This window comes from Aethalodelphis obliquidens, unplaced genomic scaffold (genome assembly GCF_003676395.1).
Source record: "Aethalodelphis obliquidens isolate GAN/ISIS:26980383/991018 unplaced genomic scaffold, ASM367639v1 scaffold5, whole genome shotgun sequence".
Classification (NCBI taxonomy): Eukaryota; Metazoa; Chordata; class Mammalia; order Artiodactyla; family Delphinidae; genus Aethalodelphis; species Aethalodelphis obliquidens.
This window is the reverse complement of record NW_020837949.1, coordinates 67055512-67072954: the sequence shown is the minus strand read 5'-3', so window position 1 is coordinate 67072954 and position 17443 is coordinate 67055512. Positions and strand designations below refer to the sequence as shown.

The following is a 17443-nucleotide window of genomic DNA, read 5'->3' as shown; positions in this document are numbered from 1 at the left end:
ATGTTAATGTAAAACACAACATTGTAAATGTAAAAGATACATGCACTTTTATGTTCATGTGAATATAATTCACCTATCAATCAAGGCTCTTGTCCTCACTGGAGTAATAGAGGGAAGGGGGTCTTTTTCAATCAGCTTGGAGCGCAGAAGGAGGCACCACCACATCACCATATTTGGCGGTGGGGGGTTTGAGAAAAGAGGGATCTGGATGCTCTAAAGAAGGAACAGTTAGTGGTTGGGCAGTCTAATTAGGACAAATACCTACTGGAAAATACAAATAAAAAGCTATATAGCATTATTAGTCATTTGTGACACATACTGACAAGTCTGCCCTTTCTGTGGACAGTATAAAGAGTAAAGATAAAAGACGGCTGTTTGCTGTCATAGTAACTGCCTCATCCTGCCTGATGATTCAGCAGCTCTCCCCATTTTAAACACATGTGTACATTTGTACACGTTGTCTGACTCCTGGTAAGTTTGCATAATAACTAAAGAGAATTGTACATTTCAGGTTGATGGCTCAGGGTAGACTGAGATGCCCTCGAAGGGAGTTTTTAAAAACTAACCCAGGTTCTACCATTAGATTTATTAAGTACAGTGTGAAAGTATCAGCCCTCTGAAACAAACACTCTGTGTTTTACTTCTCTCCTCATTTGTTCATTTCTGCTAGTTCATCAGAGCGTCTTCAAGGGGGAGGGCCTTTTAATGAGACCTTATACCATTTTGCCCAATTCTAAATGATTTCCCTTGTCTTTCATTTTGAGTGTGATGAAATAATTATTTCAACATCACTTTTTTCCAAAGAGTCTCTTTCCGCTACCTATAGATAAGTTTGTTTCAATGAAGGAAAATGATCTGATTTTCAAAAACTTGCTGAGGAAAGACACCAATCCACTAAGTTCAGGGATGTTGAGGCAAATAATACTTCTGTCCACATATCAAGTTATTCCATTTATTGCACCTTTTCAAATTTTTCTTCTAATGCTCTCTGTACTTCTTTCTTTTTTCAAGTTGATTAAAAGCTCCACATTAGATAAATGTGGTGAGTTACTTCCTTCACTGCATTCTACCATGTTTGCCACTTTGGTGCCATTAGATGGGAGGTACTTTGCCTTCCCAGCAGCCAGGGGTAATATGTTTGGGTAATATATATTAGCAAATATAATTTCTGCTAATATAACACTAACAACACCTATATTACACTTACTATATATGCTAGACACTCTTCAAAGATACTTATAATGTATTAGCACCTTTGACCTCACAGCAACCCTTCGAATTAACAGCTAATATTAGCGCTGTGCAGCCGAGAGATAAATATATTACAAACAGACACTACGGAGAACACTTTAGGACACTCTGTGCAAGTCTTCCTTAGAAAAGAAATCTAATCAAAAAATTATTTGATTGTTTAACTTCTTGGCTCCATTAAGTTCTGATAGGCAGTTAAAAGCAACTTAATTCCTCTGCCCCACACCACTTAGCGAAGAATTATTTCAGCTCTTTGCCGTGAAGTTAATTTGGTCTGTCATTGTCTGGCATATATTTGAATTTTTTAAAGTAATCTAGAGAAAGCAATTAAAGATCACTTTCATGCTTAGAGATACCTTCCTGTTTTAGCTGTACCATCCAGTGACAAAATATTAATAAGTTAAGCGTTTATTTATAAAAGCTGATCAGTGTAAGTAGTCAGGGTTTTGAAATCATAGCAAAGCTACTATATGCTCAATAGGATTAACATGGTACCGAGTTATTTAGATATTTACCTCAACTCTCTACTTAGCTGCTGGTCACAGTTTATCATAACCAATTCAGTGCAATACTTTGTTGTGTCATATGAAATTTATCTTACTGATTTATTTCAAGTTTTTCCTCATCTCCTCTTCTCCAGATCCTTCATGAAATGATGGAAGAAATTGACTATGATCATGATGGAACAGTCTCTCTGGAGGAATGGATTCAAGGAGGCATGACAACAATTCCACTTCTTGTGCTCCTGGGCTTAGAAAATGTAAGCATTTACGGAGAAGGGGTGGCCTGGTGGTAAGTCAGTGGGGTTCTCTTTTATACATTTTGATTATAAGTTCATCTGGCTATTTTCTACCATTAAGTATATAGTGAATGCCTGCTTCTAATACGTATGTCACAGTACAAGTTGACAATAACTCCTTGTATAGTAATACTTGCCACGAATATATTAATTCTTTTTAGGTATTACCGTATTATTTAATACATAATCTCTCTCTTTTTTCCCACTATTTAAAGTGCAATCTTGTTAAAAGAAAACATTGACCTTATTTTATCTAATGCAAGAAACATCCCAGTATTATTGCATTCTGTGCTCCCCCTCCTCATGAAGATGATCTATTTTATTAATAACCAAACCCATACTTGGGGGAGCCAATTATATATAGAGGTGGTTGAGTATATATGCGTGTGTGTGCGTGTGCGTGTGCAGGTGTGTGTGTGTGTGTGTGTGTGTAAATGTTTTCCTTACATATCAACAGTCTGTCAAAGTTCTTCCTTCTAAGCCTGTCGAAGTTTTCTTATATCATTGCCTCCAGTGGTAATTAAAACTGGTGGTTTGGGGAATAAAGTAGATCAATATAAGATCAGAATGTGATATGATAGTGACTTAGAGTCCAAATCTTGCTGCCCCGGCTTCGTGTGAATTTTAGTTATAGTTAATTTAAAAATCCAATGAGTCAACGCTAGATTTTTATACTTAGCTTAATAAATAAGAATTAACTATAACATGAGTATAGTAAAATTTATACTTAGATTCAAAGAGTATTACTGATGGAGAGCACCCTGACACACAGAATATTTAGAGTTTTGAGATGCAAGAATGTAATGTCCACCACTTTGCCGCTGACCTCCACATTTTTCATGCTTCCTGTTACCAGCAATAATGATTTTTCAGATTCAAGACTATACCACAGTTACTCAAGACACCAATTTTTTTTAAAGACAGTTCTCAAGAGATCTTGCAGTCTGTGTTTGTAAAACATGTGAGAGTATATAAAAATAGGTTTGTACATATTTACATATGGGTTTGGGAATATACAAATGGGTTTCAGATGGTAGAATTTGTCTCCAGTTCACCTGGATCTTCAAATTCGTTTACATTCAGGTTAATCTTAGCCTTCATGAGGCCCATGGGATTTTAGACATGGTCAGAGGAAGGAAAAGAAAAATTACTAATAGGTGATAAATAGGAAATTACCCTTAAAGTAAATAATTTATTAAAACAAAGTTAATATAGACCTTATTGTTAATAGATACATATTTCTACATTTTACAAATTAATGAAGCAATACTTCCTGTATCTGATGTTCTTATACTATACATAACCTAGTATCTTTTGTAATAACTTACTATATATCTCTGTATCATAAATATGTGTTTATTGTTTAATATACCTTCTGTCAAAAGCATATGTAAATTAGACTGTTGGGAGAAAACAGAAAGAAAACTGACTAAATGTTAACTTTGTAAGGTTTGGTGTATATTCTATACTGAAAAATAGTTGACAAATGACTATTCAAGAAATTCTATTGATAATGGTTCCCAAAGGGAATTTTATATTTTTAAAGATAAAATGTTTTTATTCTAAATATTTATGGAAATTCTTGTATGAGAGAATGAAAGAAGTAAGTAAATCATTTGGTAGTTGAGATTGGACAGGAAAGTACAGAAATGGAGATATAGTCATCTATATTTTTAATATCACAGAAAGATTTTGAAACAATGTTTTCTTTTGGAAAATATTACTTAGAAATTCTTTAGTTTTATTCATAAATACATATATTTGTGAAATTATGAAAATAGCATTGGTAAATATAGTCCACAAATCTATGTGGATTTAACTAAAAATATTTTAAACAAATACAATGTACCTCATCAGTTTCTAGTGTAGCAGTAACTTTATTTCAACGGAATGACAATTCTTTGCCATTAATGTCCATCAGGTTAATGATACATAATTTACTTTATATTCATATTCTTAGATTTATATTTTATGTTTTTCGTTAAAAGATTTTTTTTTGGAGCTAATAGGAGAAATCGATTCAGGGTTTCAAAGAAACTCAAGCTGTGTTCCAAAGTTGTGTTCCCAGTGATGGCCACTAGATGGCAGGGCTACATTATTTAACATTTGTAGATCAACTTGGATATGAGATTGGATGGTTCCCCTGTGAAGAACAATTCTGAGAGTATTTTCTTCACTTCTTAAAAAAAGAATAAGTCAATAATGTTTTAAAAATTGACTTTTAATAAAATGGAAAATCTATGTAATTATGATCACAAATCAGAACATCTATTTGTTAAAAACAGCTTTTTAATTCCCAGGCATGGTATGTGTTTTACAAACCAGTAATGACACAATGACAACTGAATGATGAGGGCCTTTTTTAGTAATTGAGATTTATTTCCTTTTCTGTAGGCAGTAAATGTGTTTTGTTATTACCTGTAGAGAATTTGATTCATGGTGTCATTCCCTCCTACTTCGCCCCCCGCTTTTGCTTATGAGATTGGAAATCTAGAAGCTTTAGGTTGAATTCAGCCATTTATTGTGAGGCCTGTCTTGTTATGTTGTCCTATATATTCTTGTCTATTGTCAATTATGAGCTCAGGGAGTAGATGCTAATTGATAGTGCATGTTAAATACCACAGTGTATTTGAAAGTGACCGTGGTGTATTAGCCCAATTACCCAGATAAGAATATTGCCCTGGGAGAGCAGTCCTCATGTGAAATGTAAGGTAGAGCAGTTGTGAGTTTATTGTAGTTCATTTTTCTCCATCAACAGAATTTTTTAAAGTACTCTGTTTTACCTAATACCCATTGTGGTGCTAGGATCAGAATTGTAGTTTATCAGAACCTAATTCTTTATCAAATGCTAGGGAGTAGAAGTCATTTCCTTTCTCTTACAAGAAGTCCTTCACACTTCATGAGACCCAGTATGAAATGGTATAGTCTCTTACATCTGAAGTAAAATCGAGTGTTTGGGTGGCATATGTGATTTTGATTACAATGAAAAATTTATGCCTGAGACTTACTCATTCTTCCTTCAGCATTCGTCTCAGTGAAGAATTGCTTTTTAAAAAAATCTTATTTTGAAGGAAAATGATTTTCTTTTTTAAATAACTGTATCTAGCAATAAACTCTGCTCTAGTGATTGGCAAACTTTGCCTGTAAAAGGACAGATAGTTAATAGTTTAGGCTTTGTGGGTCATAAGGTCTCTGTTGCAACTTCTAGACTCTGCCACTACAGTGCAAAAGCCACCACAGACACCACCTAAATGACAGCAGGGCTGTGTTCCAATAAAACTTTATTTACAAAATAGATTGCTGGCCATATTTGACCCAAGGACCATAGTTTTGCTGACCCCCAAGTTATTCTGTCATTAATCTGTCATACAAACAGAATGAGTGTTAACTGTTTTAAAATTATCTTGGAAAGAGAAATCTGATTTTTTTTTTTTCAATTTAGCTCAATTAGACCACCTCAGCAAGACATGACTAATGAAGAGATAGTAGAGTGTCAGTGAACGTTATCAAATTGGCCTTCACCCTGGCTTGATTATTAACTAACTAGGTCACTTTTTTGCCAGTCATCTTATCTGGACATGTAAAAAGAAATTAGTCAGGAATATCACTTTCCTTTCCTGATATTCTCTCAGTTCAAACATTTGTTTTCCTCGATGAACAGGATTAATTAGTAATGCTCCAGTTCCTGAAATCTGTAATCTTGGATTATTATTAGGTTTTTCAAGGAAAATTCCTGAATTCATATTATCATAAAAACAGGAATGCACATTTAAATAGGAGCCTGGCTTAAAATAAGGATACCTTCACTTCTTAGCGTTGGATTGTTGGGCCCAAATCTGGCCTGTATGATTTTTGAAAGGTTATGTATGTTGATTTCACTATATGTTCTCAGAGTCCTGGTCTTTAATCCCTATATATAGTTTAAACTTTGCCATTGATTGAAATGTTTTAGGATACAGTTTTTTGCCTGATTCAATAAAGTAGAAGTCATTCTTTGGTTTGCTTCCTGATTTCTGATGAAATGTGTCCCTTGATGAGTATGATGGAAAGCAGAAGATGATGTATTCTTAATAGACTAAGCTATATTTGGAAAACTAATGTTTCACACTCTATTTTTTAAAATTTAATTTGATTAAGATGTTGTTCTGCTGTTTGCACAATCTAGAAAGGAGTTATGAAGCTGGATAAATGCAACAATTCTTGAGATTCCACACTGGGTCATTCAAGGAAAAGAACCACGTGATGCTGCTGACAGTTGAAATGGCATTTGAACCTTAAGACTATTAGGGTCTGAGCCTGACTTCAGAAAGTGGGATCTGGAGATGGGCAGCTGATTGCAGCTCCACTCAGAATTTTAAAACTTCTTTCTGCATTCTCTTTCCTCAGGCTTGATATAGTTCATCTTTTTGTCTAAAAGAACAGTTTCTTTCATATCATTATAATTTTGGGGAGACCTTGAACAGAAAAGTAAGGTAATTTAACGGCACTTATTTCTTGAGTTGGAATCCATGTGCGACCTTAGCTCTTCTACGTGTCATAAGTGAGGTCAGTTGAAACAGGGACCTGGCTAGGCAGGGGGATGGGAGCATTTTGGCTGTGACATCAGTGAAATTTCTCCTTGAGGTCCTTCGAAAAAAATGATATTATTTATAACAGCCCTAGTTCACTTGAACACTGTCTGCAATCTTTGAGGTATTTACAGAAAAAACTAATACTTTAGAAATCACTAAGATAATGAAATAGTTTTCAGTATTTTCCAGAGAGCATTCGTCCCTTCAAAGCCTCCTTTTGACTTACAAGGGATTAGAAGGCGAGGAAGACCCTGGCACTCCCTCTCTGTGTTAATTTGCCTGTGTTTCATTAAACGTTTCTCTGACACATGCACAGAACTGAACTGCTTCATTATAAAATACAGTGTTTACTAAATATCAGGAATAAATTTTCATTAAGAGTAATGTCTGGTAATGAAAAAACCAGTAGAACACAACTTTTATGAAATAAAGTATCGTAAACCTACCAACATCCTTCTCACATCTTTTGGCTGAAACACTGGGATGTTACACAACTCAACCCAATGACGGTAATAATATTTGCTGTTTATATAACACCAGTCTTCTGAGGAGCTAAATTGATTTCACAGGTATTGTATAATGAAACCTCACACCATGGCCTGGGTGAGGAAAGTGGTTACTTTCATTTTATTAGAGAGGAAAATAAGAAAGGTGAAATGGCTTATCCACATTTTCATCAGAGGCCAGGAATCAAGCCTTCCAGATTCCCTCTTCATTGCTTTTTTATAAAAATGAATTCCTCTCTATGACAATAAATATTTATTTGCAGTGGAAGTACTAAGAGGCGTATGCTTTACTGGCTGATAGAATATAGTAAGGGACAGAGTCTCCCCCTTCCCCAGTAAGTTTACCATCTAAATAAGACAAACAAGACAAGACATGAAAATACATAGCGTTGGCGTTTAATTTGCGCTGCTTAGAAGTAGTTGGCTCCTGGTTTCAATTTCTTCTCTTGAAGTCACATACATATTTCATCCTCTGAATATTCTGGCAATGTATCCGGCTAAGAGCTATAAAGTGATTTAATTTGTTTTTTGGTAGAGCATTTTATGTCGGGGTAATGGATTTGTGCATCAGTGGCAGCCTGTAACATGGCTAAGTGTTCTGATTGACAGAACACCCACGTTCAGACTTGTTTATTTTTTGATAAGGAAAATGCCAGCTAACTTAGTCCATATGTGCTCTTCAACAAGAGAAGGCTTATTCACATGTAATGGACACTCATTTAAAAATAAAATGACAAGGCTTATGAGAACAGTAATACATATGAAAATTAGATTTTCTTTTCTCCTTTTCACTTAAAAATGTCTTTTTAAGCATTAATCTAATTATTTAAACTAATACTTAATGCTAACTTTATCAATATGTTAAAAAAAATGAACCTCTTTAACTTTTAACATCAGGGTATCTTACTCTTATTTGAAGGAATAGAAATTTTAAAACATAGTAGTTTGGAAGCTATAGCAAATTAAACAAATATATAAAGCATTCCATTCACATAATAAAGATACTAGAAATCATATGACTTGAGCAGACCAGAACTGGATTCAGAAATTACTATAAAATCTATTTCTTAAGCTTTGGAAAAAAAAACCTGAAACACCATTGTCTTCTGATGTCCCCTCCATGGCACCTTCTGCAGAAGTGCTTTTGCTGAGAACTTGTTAGTTCTTTGTCAGGAAAATGAAGCTGAGCATTGTCAAGAACCATGAAGGGTCTGAGAGTTACCCTACCTGCAAGTGAACAAGTGAGCTTGCCACAGTTCCATGGGTGCTGGCAGAGGACATGAATGCCTGGGTCAGAAACAAAAACTTGTTTACTCACAGCAAAGAAGCAATAGGAGCTTCACATCTGAGCTAGTTCTCCTGGCCCATGAAGTCTCTTAGGGGTGATGGAGAGAGGTCCAAGTAATTGCCTTGCACAGCATCAGAGCTCAGAACCCCTGGCTTGGGGAAACTAACTCTTTTATAATACGCAGTAAACAAACTTGCTAAACCTTTGCTTAGAAGGGAGAAATTATCTTTATTACACCAGACAGTAAGGAAGCCTGCCCTCTGCACATCTCTGTTGTGCAAGGCTGTATGTTATTCAAACACCTTTGAAAAGATAACTTGGAGAAAAGGACAGTTCTTCTGCTTACAAAATGTGCAGAAATTCAAGAGACCCATGGAGAATTATCTCCCAGAGCATTTTCATTAATGTTTCATATTATGATGCAAATTTGACATTTCTGGTTCTAATGTAGGAATTAGTTACTGTGGATTCAATTGGGTACTTCAAATCTGGTGGTTTATCTCTTGATAGGGAATAGGAAAAAGTAGTTAGGAAGCATTATTATTAATATTTTATTATCCAGAGAAACAAAATGATCTGGACATGTTTATACTGTCTCACTACCACAGAATTTGTATTAGTGCCCCAGCACATAATAGGTGCTCAAAAAAGTATTAGCTCAACGTGTTCTAAGAAGTATGGCAACTTGACTAACCTAAAAAACCATGACCTGCAGTGGTTTCTATAGAATACCAATAAATGATGTCTAAAATTAATCTGAGTTTGATATAGTTTGGTACATGATGTACAAGGACTACATGTTAATACAGAAAATGATGGTAATAAAAGTAATGATGTATAATAACTTCATTTAATAGCTTCACCTCCTTGTAAGGAATCTTAAGCAGCATATTATTTCATTTTACTTCAATGTATCTAATAGAGAATAGCTATTATAATATTATATAGAGTTTTACTTAGAAGAATAAATAATAATTACAGTCGTTTTGCTAAAATGTGAATTAATTGAACTCAAGGATTTATTGTGGCAAATAATGGTAGAGACTGTTATAAGTAAATACAGTAATATAGTTTTAATATTTTTGCCATCTTTCCATGAGATTAAAATCATTCATATTTTGTAAAAGAGAAGTAAAATAATAATGTAATTAGAGCCTCATAAAAGTTTATGTTTTTAAATTTTCTATTTGAGACATACAAAAATATATTAGCGTCAATTATAACATATAAGGAATCCCCCAACTGAAGCCTTAGAATATCATGAATAACTTACTTTTAAGTGTCATTCTTTCCCATCCCATCCCACCCTTCTACCTCCTTATAAGAGCTAACCAACATCATGAAATTTGCATATTCCTACCATTAAGCAAGGGTTAACATATTCTGTCAAGGTTTTCATCTCTCAGAATCTTCCACTCAAGAGTATTTTCTCTTCCTTTATTCACTGATTTGTTTATGGAATTGTGCTAGGAGTAAAGTATACAGAGGTGAGGCAAACACGCCTCTGTTCTGAGGAGTGCTCAGTTTGGCGGACGGTTATGATGGTTGGGACCTGCTGTTGAACTGTTGATATTAGGCAAGAATTTGTGGGTTGCTATAGCATCCGATATTTGTTAGCAGGATCTCATTCCACTAGAGCACATGTGGTTTTCTAGACTCTGTGGCAATCTTGGAGAAAGTCAGAGATGAAATAACAGATTGTCTTCAAATGCTTCAGTCCAGCTCTGAATTTTATTGGCACTTACATATTCCACTGTTTACTTCATTAAGTGAAATCTTTTTCTCTTGCGTCCCGTGCAGAATGTGAAGGATGACGGACAGCATGTGTGGCGACTCAAGCACTTTAACAAACCTGCCTACTGCAATCTTTGCTTGAACATGCTGATCGGCGTGGGGAAGCAGGGCCTCTGCTGCTCCTGTGAGTATGTTTGCTTTGCCCGGATGTCATCACCTCTGGTGAGAAGCGATTGATTTCGTGGAATAGTCCTATTTGTAGACGGAGTTAAGAAATCACCTGACCCTTCCCGTACCTATGATGTATCTTTCCCTGAAGTATGTTTCTGAAGGTTTAGATCACTCTAGTTTTAACTTTCTTCAATTTTGGAAAACCTTCTTCTTGGAAAAGAAATAAGGACATTTCCCAATTCACTAGCCATTTTCTTTCCACTGTAGTTTAATTTATTCATGGTTCCCATTTCTTCTGGGAGTATTATGAAAATATCCATTGGTCTCTCATATTTATATCTTATGCATATTTGTCTTTTTTCCCTCCCTAAGTTATCGCTTTATTCACATTGTCTTCCTATTATGAGCTAATTCCTTTCAGTCTTTTAAAGATAATTGATTATCAGTTTCCATTCAAACTAAGAAATCACAAGGAATACACACTAATCTTATACCTCAGGCACATGATTCTTAATTCTATAATGAAGAAAATCTAATATATGGTTAATGGATATTAGAACCCAAAGTGTTGCCAGTTCATGAATTGTGGCCATTATTTTTATTTCGGTACACTTATCTTTACAATATTTATTTTATTCTATGGCGTACTTTCTGGTAGTATACGTAACAATTTATAAAAGGCACTTAAGAAGTTTTAAATAAACAACATGTATACCTGAGGAACTTTTGCATTCCCTGATGCCTCTGCTAAAACAGAGGGAGGGCTCCCCTGGTGGCGCAGTGGTTGAGAGTCCGCCTGCGGATGCAGGGGACACGGGTTCATGCCCCGGTCCGGGAAGATCCCACATGCCGTGGAGCGGCTGGGCCCGTGAGCCATGGCCGCTGAGCCTGTGCGTCCGGAGCCTGTGCTCCGCAACGGGAGAGGCCACAACAGTGCTCTCACTGTTGAGAGAGAGTCTCCCGTGTACCGCCAAAAAAAAAAAACAGAGGGAATATTGAGTCCTCCTCACTAAAGTGTGACTTTGTCTTGGTCCAGCACGTTGTCCATCCACGCCCTTTTCTGCAGTGTATGGAGTTACTGAAATTGTCAAGTTCATTAGACATATCCCATTTTCGCGCATTTATATTAAATCTAATTTTTACCTGGCTTCCATATAATACATAATTTTCAGATATTATTTTTAGCTAACAGCTTCTTTGGTAGCATATTTGGGAGTTGCCTTTCTCTCAGATGTTTTATTTTACATTAAAAACCATATAGTAGGTAGACTTTTAAGTGATTTCTTATGTGTTTAAGGATTTTAATAAAGTTACATAAAATTACCTCACGCCGCTTTAGAGGGTAGTTTCTAGTGGCCACATTTAAAAGGCTGTTTATACCAGAACATTCTCCATGTACAAAGGAAGCAATTTGTTTTCAAAGTTTTATTATTTTTAAGGAAAATAATTTTTCATGGTACTGTCTATTGATGGGAGCTTATGAAACAAAATGGTAATTCTCAAATAACATGGGCAATATCATATAAGAGTGAGAACCTTGCTCACAAATTTTAACTGATTAGTGTGCAAATGTAACACTCAACATTATTGCCAATATGGAAGAGAAGAGAAACTGCATTTTCTTCCTCAGTGTTGCCAAAGGAAATCACAGAAGTGGTTGTTTGGGAATAGTTTTACTATATAAATATTATATTTTCATTCTAACTTCATGCAGTGGTCAATTTTTGTTTGTTATATTGAGAGAGCTGCTTGGTTGTTTTTTACTTAATTTTTATTCTATGTATTTATGCATTTAGAATTCTTAATTTGAAACCAGTGTTTTATTAAAGAATATCTGTATATGACCCTGAGTTATATTGAGAATCAAGCCATGAAGTAATTTAAAGATGCCAATAAAGTGTACGTGTTGGTTTTTTATATACATTATATGTTTTATATACACACACATATATGTTTGTACATGTGTTTCTATACATATTTGCAGATACATATAAAATTTTGCATATATATATATATATACAATATGCTGCCCAGCAAAGGTTGTTCCTTTTGGACAAACAGTGCCACGATGGCAATGAGGGATGAAGTTTAACTGAAGGCCTGGCATATGATGAAATCTATTCTCTGGAAATAGACTAATCAGCCATTTAAGGTTTAGATAAATCAATAGACAAAATAGCATAAACTCATGGGCTTTTATTCCCATGCCTGCCAGCTGCTCTCATGCCTATACTTTGTAAAATATAGATCTCTTCCTTCTAGCAAATGACACCAAGCCATTTGGCAGTCATCAATTTGTCTTTAGTATGTTTGTCATCTGGGAATTATTGTGAAAAATTTGAGTGAGGCCTGATTTAATTAAGCATTTCCTGCTATTGCCATGATAGAGGAGTCTTGGTTCTTCACATGCATAATATTTCCTGTACTAATTGGCCTTTTGTATTCCATGGTAAAAACAGTCGAGTTGGACTTTTCCTTGATGTGGCTGATTGGATTGATTAGGGAGCAGTGGCTATGAAACGAGCTTCTGTTAATGTCATTCTTTCTGTATAAAATTGCAATCAGGACCAGGATTAGCTCTGAATTTGCGTACATGTTTCCTTTCAGTTTGCAAGTACACAGTCCATGAGCGCTGCGTGGCTAGAGCACCTCCTTCTTGCATCAAGACTTACGTAAAGTCCAAGAAGAACACTGATGTAAGTGTGTGGCCATGCTTGCCTTTTGAGGGTGGTGTTTATGGATGCCTCCTCTTACCACGGTGCTTCTGTTGTGTTCTAGGTGATGCATCATTACTGGGTTGAAGGCAACTGCCCAACCAAGTGTGATAAGTGCCACAAAACGGTTAAATGTTACCAGGGCTTGACAGGACTGCATTGTGTTTGGTGTCAGATCACAGTGAGTAACATCGAAGGATAAATCTCTAGCATTCACTCACGATGAAGATGGTATATCCCATGTTCTCTGATGAGTCCTATCCTGGAAGGCCATTCTGAATTTTAGACTAAGTCCAAGTTAGCATAAATTCGTGGGGGCCTCTTATAGCATGTGTGGCTCCCCAAGGGATAAATGTCAAGGTCAGATTTGTCCTCACAGAATCGAGAATTTTAGAGCTAGTGACAACCTTAGAGGTAATACTGTCATAAGGTGTTCAATCTGTACTCCATGGAGTTCTAGGAGCTGCCAGGAAGGTGACCAGACACCATGGCTGTGGGTGGGCAGTGAGCCTGGGATACTGATCGGGTAGAGCTCAGCTATCCCTCTGCCCGAAAACACTATTCTGGTAAAATTTTCTATTCTACGTGTTCTAAATTTATTCCAATCATAGAATCTATGGGCTTAAAAAGGGTAGCACAATGAATAATATGGTACAAAGACTTAATTTTATAGTGAGGACACTAAGACCAAGAAAAATCTATGCAAATCATCAATGACCACATGACTAGGTAGAGATGCAGGTGGTCCATATTTTAGATCTTGGTGCTTCTAAGAACTCAGTTAAGCCTTCTTTACAACATGGTGTTGCCTTGCTCCTTTAGTTAATTATCATAAGTTGAGGGATAACAGATAGGGATGTAAACGCTAGTCATTAATGGTATTGACAGTCGAGAAAGGAGAGGTTCCTTGGTCTTTCCCAGGAAATCTTAGCACTCTACCTAGTTTGCTTAATTGTCAAAGCTGCTTCAAGTAACTTCTGGAATAAATGCAGTTGTTAGATGGTACCTCTAGTGTTTCATGTTGTACTTCTGGAAATTAATTAGAACGCACATTTTTAAGAATAGCCAGTTTTTACAGTTTGGTCCAAAAACGTTTATGGGGCTGGGTTTTTTCCCCCATCAGTTGTGTTTTCTTTTTACAGCTAGTGTATGAGTCATCTTGTTACAGGGCAAATTATTCTTGCTTTTGTGGGAATAAAACGGTAGGGAGCGTTGTTTCAGTTAAGCAGATACGTTTCTCTGTAGTGCCCCTCAACACGCCTTCCCAACACACACGCCATTTAAAAATTTTTCTTAAACACACACACACACATACACACAGGATAATGAGAAAAACAAACTGTGACTTGCATTTCAAAAGTACAATTAAGTACTTTTTAAAAATGAACACATTTTCTTCAATCATTTTCAGCTATTACTCGGTTAAATTATATTTACATTTGAAATTTCCTCAATTATGAAAGACAGTTTTATTTTTTTGAAGTATTTGGTTATTGTAATAAAGCGTCTAACAATGTTTTAAATTACACATAGAAATTACTTAAACATGTTGAGTTCTCAGTTTTAAGAAGACCAAAACTATTTCATTTTTTAAAAAATTTGGGCTGTTAAAAAATATTAGTTTTCTTTTTTTTTTCTTGCTAAGCATCTATAAAAATATTTCGGTTTTATTTCTGATCTTATAGGAGCCCATTCCTCTTACTTTCCCCATAAAGTGCATCTTTCATTAATTATATCTTTACTATAAACTGAAGTTAGAGAATATCAGAATTTATTTCTTCGTTGTATTTCAAGTTATTTTGCCATCCTTCATACATTTCTTTTTTTTTTTTTTTTTGCTGTACGCGGGCCTCTCACCATTGTGGCCTCTCTCGTTGCGGAGCACAGGCTCCGGACGCGCAGGCTCAGCGGCCATGGCTCACGGGCCCAGCCACTCCACGGCACGTGAGATCTTCCCGGACCGGGGCACGAACCCGTGTCCCCTGCATCGGCAGGCGGACTCTCAACCACTGCCAGGGAAGCCCTCCTTCATACATTTCAAGTGTAATGTTTTAGATCTGTTATTTTCTTTCCTGTTTTTTTTTTTTTGTGGTACGCGGGCCCCTCAATGTCGTGACCTCTCCCATTGCGGAGCACAGGCTCCGGACGCGCAGGCTCAGCGGCCCTGGCTCACGGGCCCAGCCGCTCCGCGGCATGTGGGATCTTTCCGGACCGGGGCACGAACCCGTGCCCCCTGCATCGGCAGGTGGACTCTCAACCACTGCGCCACCGGGGAAGCCCCTCCTATTTTTATTTCTTGAAAAAAAAAACAATGTGTTTAAAGTTAGAACGCTCTAAAAATATGCATTCCTGGGCTTCCCCGGTGGCGCAGTGGTTAAGAATCTGCCTGCCAATGCAGAAGACATGGGTTTGATCCCTGGCCCGGGAAGATCCCACATGCTACGGAGCAACAAAGCCTGTGTGCTACAACTACTGAGCCTATGCTCTAGAGCCCGCAAGCCACAACTACTGAAACCCGCACACCACAACTACTGAAGCCCATGCACCTAGAGCCCGTGCTCCGCCACAAGAGTAGCCATGACAATGAGAGGCCCACACACCGCAACGAAGAGTAGCCCCTTCTCGCCACAACTAGAGAAAGCCCACGCGCAGCAACAGAGACCCAGCACAGCCAAAAATAAAAATAAATAAATTTAAAGAAAATTAAATAAAACTGTGCATTGCTACCTTTCCTAATAGAAAAGCTTTTGGAGATTTTAAGTTTCTTTACTTGACTCCTCTTCTCCTTCCCCCATTTAATCTCTATGAGGTATATCTTCTGCCCTTTTCATTCTATGGGAATCATTCTCCTCAAAGTTACCATTGCTAACGGTCTTATTGATAATCAGGGCATCTTGAGATTTTTTTCTTGTTTTATATTCCATTTTGTTTTTCTTGTTTTCTTTCTTTTGTTTTAGTGGTTCCTCTCATCTGTGACTCCAAAATCTGTATTTCTAGCCCAGGCACTCTCCAGTTACATATTTATATTTGGTCTTGATCCTGTTCCTAGTGTTGTAAGAAATTAGGCCTTTCCTTTTATAGGAAAGAAGGTGCTACCTGTGGATAAACTCTGCTTTTTAAAATCTAAGGATTTCATATCTAATTCAGTTCAGACAGGATGTCACTAACATCTTATTCTTAACAAAAGATCAGAGTGTACATGAAGATGACTGTTTGGTCACTACAGCAAAGCACAATATCAGCTGTAAATGTATTTAAATCCCGAGTTCTACTCAGGACACAGGCTAACCAGGGACCACTGAAGGGTGTAAGGCAGAGTCAGGGAAAAGTGGCTGCCCTCTTACTAAGCTCTCCCAAGACCCGAGGCTTCTGGCTAACTTTAGCCTGATTTGCTGTAAACCGTGATCTCCGGGGTTCCTGTGGGTGTTTGGTTCATGAAACAAGACTTGATATTTTTATATAAGTCCTCATGTATCCAGAAGAATATATATAGCCTTCTTAAAAATAACTTCAGCCTCTGTGCTGTTTTGGTTTTTAATGTTAAGCAATTATAAGACTATATCTATTAATTTATAGATTTTTTTTTTGCCTAGGTTAAACAGAGGATATTTACCTCTAAACATTTATATATTTAGTATAATTATACTTTCTTCCTGAACTATTGTATGAAAATTTTAGTATAAAGTTGATCTGCTTTTGACTGACACTTACACTACTGGTTGCCTTTAAACAAACTGAATCTACTTTCTTATGTCTTAATGCTTCCCAGAAGGTGCTATTAATATAGCAAAGAACTAGCAGAAGTTGCGATGGGATATGGCACCGTCAAAGCTGAGCTTTAGTAAGACCTATCTGAACGGAGTCCGTGAGGAATAGATTGCAGAGAGAAACAAAGATAACGAAACCTGGCTTCGTTTCAGTGGTTTTCCAAATGCCATCACTTCCTTTGTACATATGACTTTTGGAAATGGCTTGAGTTTTAATTTAGTCATAAGTTAGACTGACCAGATTCTTAAGAATGTCTCTGTCCAACCAGTAAGATAGTAGCTGTACAGTCTTGGGCCAAGTATGTAAAAAGCTTTGGCCAGCTTCCTAATTTGTAAAATGGACTTAATGATACCTATTTTGTAAGATTTTTGTAAGAATTAAATGGATTTTTTAAAAAAATGTATGTCATTGTGTTCAGGGAAGGCCCTATACCTACTAGTGCTTATGGAAGGACAATTATTATCATAGTGAAAACTAGCTAAAATGTCATGTGAGGGCACAAAACCCATCCCGTGGCTCACAGAGGGCACTCCATGAATGTTACTCATGCCACCTCTTACTCACTTCTGGAAGGGTCTGTAGTCGCCCAGTCTAAGAATAGCACCTGCATATTCTAAAAGCACCCAGAACCATGTGGTCCC

General features: G+C 36.6%; 1 protein-coding gene across 6 annotated transcripts in view; it reads left to right on the top strand.

The window, feature by feature from the left end:
- DGKB (diacylglycerol kinase beta) overlaps positions 1-17443 on the top strand; it is a 704177-nt gene that overhangs the window by 199391 nt on the left and 487343 nt on the right. For all 6 annotated transcript variants that reach the window (XM_027102569.1, XM_027102571.1, XM_027102570.1 and 3 more), the window contains 4 exons: positions 1892-2011; positions 10216-10333; positions 12928-13016; positions 13099-13215. In XM_027102569.1, the coding sequence (XP_026958370.1) occupies positions 1892-2011; positions 10216-10333; positions 12928-13016; positions 13099-13215 (444 nt within the window). The remainder of the gene's footprint in view (positions 1-1891; positions 2012-10215; positions 10334-12927; positions 13017-13098; positions 13216-17443) is intronic.